Source organism: Elaeis guineensis, chromosome 2 (assembly GCF_000442705.2).
Source record: "Elaeis guineensis isolate ETL-2024a chromosome 2, EG11, whole genome shotgun sequence".
In the NCBI taxonomy this organism is placed as follows: domain Eukaryota; kingdom Viridiplantae; phylum Streptophyta; class Magnoliopsida; order Arecales; family Arecaceae; genus Elaeis; species Elaeis guineensis.
In genome coordinates, this window is record NC_025994.2 from 16345705 (window position 1) to 16353770 (window position 8066).

General features: G+C 37.2%; 1 protein-coding gene across 2 annotated transcripts; it reads right to left on the reverse strand.

Annotated features, from left to right (window-relative positions):
• Positions 1 to 259: 259 nt before the first annotated feature.
• On the reverse strand, positions 260 to 7832 carry LOC105059510 (glycolate oxidase 1). 2 transcript variants are annotated; one of them, XM_010942833.4, is made up of 12 exons: positions 7677 to 7832; positions 7101 to 7263; positions 5773 to 5897; positions 5349 to 5395; positions 3733 to 3810; positions 3495 to 3619; positions 2983 to 3049; positions 2848 to 2910; positions 1516 to 1585; positions 1320 to 1420; positions 870 to 974; positions 260 to 662 (listed from the first exon to the last, which is right to left on the reverse strand). In XM_010942833.4, the coding sequence occupies exons 2-12, from the start codon at positions 7235 to 7237 to the stop codon at positions 477 to 479; spliced, it is 1104 nt and encodes a 367-aa protein (XP_010941135.1). In that variant the 5' UTR covers positions 7238 to 7263; positions 7677 to 7832; the 3' UTR covers positions 260 to 476. The 2 variants fall into 2 exon arrangements, with proteins under 2 accessions (XP_010941135.1, XP_010941143.1); XM_010942841.3 differs by lacking the exon at positions 7677 to 7832 and adding an exon at positions 7532 to 7670.
• Between the last annotated feature and the right edge of the window lie 234 nt (positions 7833 to 8066).

Here is an 8066-nt window from a genome sequence, read left to right on the forward strand (position 1 = left end):
AATGCAATAGACCATCTGGGCATTTGCATCAAACATTTCACCAATCCCTGTAAAGCATTCAAATAATGCTCCTTAACAACTCTAGTATCAGGTGAGCAGACGGCCAGTCTACACTTAAATGATTCTTGTAAGGTTTTCGATGAGCAAATTTCATTAATAGTAGAATAGAACTTTCAATTGAACTAGTCTGTAGACATCATAAAATAGCAAAGCATTAGCATGCCATCATACCAGCATCTGGTAGGTATTCCAGCAAGCAGATTCAAATTCCAAAATTTGAAATTTATGCTAAGGTGAATAGGTATCTAATAACAAGAATATACAGTGGAGGCAGCATTTATAACAGTATATGAAAATATAGGATTCCTGGAATCCATTGCAATTATGTCCCCTGGACAAATAGGCTCCTGAAAATGAAATCATCCTACAACAAGAGCATATGTGTTGTAGCTCTCTGTCCTTGGATGGAGAGTGATTTATAACCTGGCTACAGGGCGATGCATGTCTCTCTCAGTCACTATGTGGCTGCGAGTGATTGCTTTGAGTGAGGTGCAACCGCTTAATGCCATAGTTAGCTCGAACTCGTTGCGAAGCATCTGAAGCACCTTTCTTACGCCGGCTTCACCTTCAGCAGCCAAAGAAAACACCACAGGTCTTCCAATCTGAAGTCAGTGTGAGATACTAGAATCAAATCCAATCCTTGCAGCATGATGAAAATAAAGAGAGCAAAAGAAATAGCCAACCTAATGCCTAAATAAATTGGGTATGATGATCATGCAACTGGAAACAACAATATAGGGAAAAATATTAAAAGGCCAATTCCTATTGCATGCTGTGTTCTCTACCAAAGCAATTCCAGTTATACTTACAAATATACCAGAGGCTCCCAAAGCTAAAGCCTTGAATACATCTGTTCCACGGCGAACACCGCCATCTAGAAAGACAGGAACTCGGCCTTGTGCAGCTCTGACAACCTGAATGTACCACCACTCAAAGCATAAGTCAAATCTTTTTTTTTTTTTTTTTAAATGCCTAATAGGGTGTTGATGTGTAGTGACAACTGAATAATAAACATGAAGATGTATCATAAATTTCAGCAGATATTACGAGCATGGACTTTCATACAATATATTTGAAGAATCCAGAATACTAAGATTGCACAAGGCTATTTCATCTTACGTGCTAAAAACCATGCCTTAATTTGTAATAAGAAGTCCATCCAGACTAACAATGGCACATAAAAGATTTTCAGCAATTGATATAGTTGAGTAGATTGTCTTTGTTAGACAGACTAGAGCTGGTATAATAAGCAAATTTACCTCCTCCAGAGCAGTGATAGTAGCTGGAACATAGTCAAGCTGGCGAGCTCCATGATTGGACACAATGATACCAGCTGCACCATTTTGTATGGCCAACCTTGCTGGATTTGTTAAATCAAAAATTAATTTACATGTATGGACTTCTTTCAAAAAGAAAAGGAGGAGGAGCAGAATACAACAAAAAGAGAAGTTTTACTATCTTCTGCAGTGAGAACTCCTTTCACTAAGATTGGCATAGAAGTGATTGTCTGCAACCACTTAACATCCTGTCCGGATCCAAAGCAAACACCCTCAGAAAGGATTGGAGAATTAATGAAAAATATAAAGTATAACTAACATTATTATAGTGTGTGTGCACGTCTTCTTTTTAGATTTATGTACTTTTTTCTTCTTACAAATCAAGACATTGAATGTATGCATATGTGTACACGTGGATATATATCATCATCATAATCACCTAGCCTTTTCCCTATTTGGAGTCGGCTCTATGGATTCTCATCCATCAAGTATTCCAATCCAAGGCCACCTCTGATGTTATTCCAAGTTTCTCCATATCCTTCCTCATAGACTCCATCCATGTTAATTTATGCCTTCCTCTTCTTTTCTTACAATCTTCAACACAAACGAAACCACCTCTTCTCACAGCAGCCTCTTCAAATCTTCGTTGTAAATATCCATACCATACCAATTGTTTTTCCATCAGTTTGTCCTGCAACTCATACAGCTTCTCTAATATATTAATTTTTTTAATCTATCCTTCCTAGTTTTACCATACTCCATCCTAAGATTCTATTTTTTTCCCGCATGCAATTTGCTTTCATGTACTTTATTTATTGCCCATCGGTTAATTTGTTAACATTGTCTTTACCAGTCCTAAGCTTGGATGAAAAAGTGGAGGGTTGACATCAAATTGACCGCCGGCTGCAAAAATATGTTAAAAACTATGAAATGGATCCAAAGATAATTTATACATAAGGTTAAACTGAAGTACTTATATGTAGTGATAAAATTTGGTGCCACCTTTAATTAAATCAGCATTCAAAGAGGTAGTATATAATTTTACAATTTCCTAAGCTTTTAAGGGGGGGAACTGGGGAAGGGTCATATTGGATTGATATGTTTTTCATGAACTGAGACAACTATAGGAACCAGAGACATCGGTTCAATTGTTACTAACCAAAATGACAGATTAAATCAGCTCTGGGTTATTACCATGACAAACTTGGAATTCCAAACTAAGAATCAATTCATTTTGTCTTATATAGACAAATAATGGACATATATGGAAGTGTTTAGGTGTTTGAATTTCAAACCAACAATGAACGCTATCATTCTGCTGGGCATAATGCGAGTAAAGCAACCTGAATTATTTGCTAAACTGCTTCAACAGGTGGTACAGCAATAACTTGATCCTCACATGGCCCCTGCCTTTTGGCGGCATGTTTCATTTGATTGTGGTCAAAATCCCAAACCACCGAGGCTAGTAATAACTTTGTAATGAAACACCGACCGAATAACTTTGACATACCTTCCAGCTTAGTGATCGATCAATTTGTCCAGCCACATAAGATGCCAACCCAGAGTCATTGGTCTGCACAATACCACAAATGTATTAGTGAGATTGATAGACAGAGTTAAAATTGGATGAGAAATTTGAACTCACCTCGTCCATCTTGCCAAGGTCCAACCCCTCAAAGTTCTTAAGTGTCAAAAATGGTGGCAAGGTAAATCTGTACAAACAACAAATGAAGAGATTTATTTCTTAAAAACCTGAAAGAGCATAGACGAATAGCATCGATTCGAGGTATTAAGACTTTGCAACTGGCGTTTGACGTCAGCCTTTGTGACAAAGTGGAATCTCGCAACTTCTTTATATGTCTCTTCAAGGTATTGCATTTCGACAATTTTACAAGTATGTTGGAGTTAGTGAATAATTTTATGCCAATTTCTTCTTGCTTTTCTATGAATCAATCCATGGCTGATATGTTGGGAAAGATAATTTTATAAGACAGTTATGATCGAGTGCAACCAAGTTAACAGAGTCTTAGGTCCAAAAACCTTGCAGATAACACTTGCATTAACTAGTTCTGACTAACAAATGCCACAGAAGTCAACAGTCTCAATTATTACAGATATAACTCGGTCGAAGAAATTAAGTGATTAATTAGGATATACCTGTTCTTGATGTCTGCTTCCCTGCGCCCAAGTCTTGGAGTATCGACAGTGAGGGCTATTGCCTTGAAACCAGCCCTTTCAGCCCTTTTTACAAGCTGTGCAACTACATTCCTATCTTTGTAGACCTAAGAAATAAAGACTAAATGATGAGAACAAACAAATCCTAGGAAAATTTACAGCAAACATATAAAGAGTACTAAGAAACAAAAATGATAATAAAGCAGAAGAAAATATTTACATAGAGCTGGAAGAACCGAATTCCTGGTCCTGTCGAAGCAACCTCCTCAACGCTGGAAGTAGCCCATGATGACAGCGTCTACAGAAACAAATGGAGGAATAAAAACATAATTACTGTGCACATGTCATGTTGAAATTGGCAAATCAAAGTCACACAAGCATACATATACTTGATATATAGGAAAACAATAATAAAGTAAAAATAATTACTCTGAAAAAAATGATAAGTCTGGGGTTTGAAAGTGGGGGAGGGAGAGAGAGGCATATGCTCAAAATTATGTCTAACGGAGCACAAAAGAACAATGACTTTTACTTCTGAAAATAGGCAGCATTCTTTTTTCCTATTGAGAAAGGAGCAATAGAAGCAGTAAGCTTTTTGATGTAGACGTGGCATTTAGCAAGCGGACGAAGCTTGACATGAAACTATGCATACTTTTTCAAAGGAAGATTCTTTTTTGAACAGCTCTACTGAGGTACTGCAACTAACTTGGCAGACAGCCAAGTCAGGATTTACAGATGTTATCTCAATTCTTTGATTTTTACTACAAAACCTAACCTACAAGGTCAGAAGCACTGGCATGCTGAGTTCATATACGACAATGCCTATTCTGCAATTACATATTCCTGGTCACAAAGTGCTTCAGCCAGTTTTTTTTTTTTTTTTTTTTTAATTTTTATTTGAGAGGTAGCATGGGTTTTCCCATGGTTTCATTTCATGAAGCAGTAAATGAATACAAAAGAGAGTATCAGAAAGCAAATAAAATTTTGAAACACAACAGTTTCTGAGGCTCTAGGAGTGGCATTCAAGCGGGTAATGAACCATCTCGGATGGTAATGTCCTTCAGTTGCATCTTGTCCATCCTCCTTCCTTTTAGAATGAAGTATGTTTGTGAAGCAAGGTGTGGAAGCTGATTTTGTCAAAATGAAACTGGCGAAGCATAAACAGGACTCAAATACATAAAGCTCCTGAAAGGAGTGATAGCCTGACTACTGAATCCAGAGCTGGGAATTTTTATTCGGGCAGGATTCTACCAACTGAATTCTCATCCTGATCTGATCAAATTTCAGCATTCATTATAAGGAACAAATTGTTCGGCAGGGAAGCGATCATTTCTTTTATTAGGGTAGATGAATTTTGCCTAACCAGCTTGAGATAGATTCGACTCGGTTTCAAGTATGTATACAATGGAAACTTTTACCATAAACTACATAAATAAAACATGCAGAAATTGGAGACAAAATGTGTGTTCTTGCCAATGGCAATCTCCATGTGCATTATTCTTGTTTCTTGGTTAGTTAATATTGGAGAGGAAGTACAAATGAGCTATCTAACAACCAAGAATCCATTCCTGACAAAGTTTTGAATGGAGAGGCATCTAAAATTTTACAGTTATTGAAGCTAGATCCAAGATGTCTTTCTCATCAACAATATAATATGCTAAGGTTCCTGAAAGCCAGCTATGCGTTGGTAGTGATTATTGCTTGTATTGGCAGCAGAAACTGATGTCTCTTAGCCAATTACAGAAAGGCAAGTTATTCTTGGAGTCTGCATAAGTTCTGCTAGTGGTGTTACTTTCAAATCATTAAACTATGAAGTACAAAAAGGCAATGACAAACCATAATGGTGCCAGCTGCTGATGCTGCCCTTGCAGTCGCATATTCTCCTGAGGCATAATATCAGACTCAACATCAGATGCCTTTTCTTAAGAGCCAGCCCATGCAAAATACTATTTGCTATGTGAGGTAACTTGTAACCTTGTCATGAGTCAACAAGATGACTCAAGTTAATATAGTACCCTCATTTCTTTAAAAGCAGCTAAAATTTGTACAATACTTTGAGAATCCATTCATGTTGGGAAAAGGTAGAATTGAAAAATTGAGACACAAGAATACAGCATCTTGTTTTTCAAATTGTAGTATGAAACTGAGGACTTACATCCAACAACTGAGTCTAGCTAGGCTTAAAGCACCAAATGGAGTTATTATAAATTCCTAAAACTTGGTGCAAACATGAAGGATACAAGATCAGGGATTCATATACCTTCTGGGTGGGCCATTTTCTGCATGGCAGTGGGAGCAATCATAATTGGCATTGATATCTTGAAACCAAGCACAGTTGTAGTCATGTCAATTCTGGACACATCGATAAGTATGCGTGGACGAAACCTAGTTCACAGTCAACGAAGGTTTGGTAAGATGAATCCTAGTGTAGACTGGCTAATGATACAAAGTTTTTGAAGCACAATCTGTTGGAATTTTCATATAAGATGGAGCACATTACATATCTGTACCATTTTAAAGACAACCAAAGGTGAGAAACAACACGCATGCATACCACACAGTGAGATAAGGCATCTTCATCTTATTGCAAAAAGAAAAGAGGAAAAGTATAGGGACAAACTCTTTTGTTAACTTAGTATTGACACCATATCAAACAGATGAAAGATAATGTGCTCAATGAAAGGCATAGGAAGAAAATAGAGTTTGATCCAGCAAGTGACAGAGTTGACAACCGCGCGTACTTATGGTAATTCTTCAGTGATATATTCCTTCATGCCACCCATCCTTCCAGTATGTCAGAAAAGATGAAATACATAAAGATTTCAAAGAAAGTGGAGAAAAACAGTTATCTTAGCGCTGGCGTCATATTAACCAGCTGAAAGATATGAAATTCTTAGTTTAAACATAAGACAGAGGATGGGGAAAAAATCTTACATCCTGCAGCTGACAAGATTTCATATTTTCTATGTTTAATTACAAAATGATTCATTCCTTCATAAATAATTATCCTCATACTACAGCTTTGCCATATGAATTCTACTTTAAATAATGCGACATCTAAAAAAAAAAATAATTCTAAACGTGTCATGCAAAACTTATCTCTGGCAAGGATGAACTGCTGACCTTGCCATGAGAGTTCTGAAAGAATCTCATTCACATCTATCTGTGCGACACAATCAAAAGGAAACTACACGAAAAACAATAGCCTCCCACCTAAGTATAAATTATAAAATAAAGATGAACATAAGAATTTTAGTATAATTTACCAACCAAAATAGAGACTAAAATTGGTGTCCACCACCATCAAGCACTAAATGAATCATGTGCTTGAGATATACTGACAATATTTGAAATGTCCTGCAGCAATGAATAATGTCCAGAAGTGCAGTTCCTTTGGACAGTGTTAAACCAAAGCCGCTTATGAAAGAAGGGAGCATTTGCTGGTATAACATCAATACAAAAGACCGTCTTTCTTGCTTTAGTGCTACAGGAATCAGTTTTGGAATTTGGATCATCTTTATCATTATAAGAAGAGCACAAAATCTAATATGAAATCAATAAAAGCAAACATCAACAGAAGAAGCTTACAGAATCCTAGAGAATGCTTCCCTATTCTCGTTCAAAGTCCACTCATCCTCTGCACCAGAGGCATAGTAGTCATAGACCATCTTAGGCAGCTTTTGCTTGGCGATTGGCTGATATTCCATAACATTGGTGATCTCCATGCTCACGGCTGCGACGTAACTCACCTCTGCAATTCAAGACAATCAACAGAATCAACAATTAGAAATCAGATGATCTGAACATCAGTAAAAAGAAAAAATCATATCAAATCTAGCAAGCTCACAGCCTAATATCTAGCATCCAATCCATACTAGTAAACAGAGAACAACGAGTTATTAAACACATACTCTAATCATGTCTTCCATGAGCATACATACAAACATCTAACGTAAGCATATGTACATATGCATGCAAATACACTCAAACATAATCAAAAATGAGAAAGAACCCATCACCTTTCAAGAAAAAAAGCAAGATAAAGAACACTGCCCAAGATGGATAATCAGTGATCAAATTTAGCCAATAAAACTCATGAGAACTAGAGAACACGATGACTTGAAGCAAGGAGGAAAGAAGAAGAGCAATGGAAGAGAAGAGAACCTCGGTTCCTTAGAGGAGGAGGAGAGCGAATGAAGTGAAACCAGAATAGAGTATGTGGTGTGGATTAAAGTAATATATGGGTGGGAGATAAGAGATGGTGCCTCGCTTATTGGAGAGAGAGTGTGCTTCTACGTCAAGACAAAGTAGAGGCAGTGTGCGTGTCGGGGTCAGAAATTGTTTAGTATTTAATTTAATAGGAATGAGGGAAATATTGAGGTGGTTTTGGATCAGCTTTTGGAGGTGGGAACGAACAACGGCATCTTTATTCATTAGTACTGCTTCCTCGTCCACAAACGTCATCTTGCCATCCCACATCCTACTTCCATTCCTGTTATTCCCTACGGTTTTTATTTTGTTTTTTTTTGGCCGGGTTGGTTGGGAGAATGCATC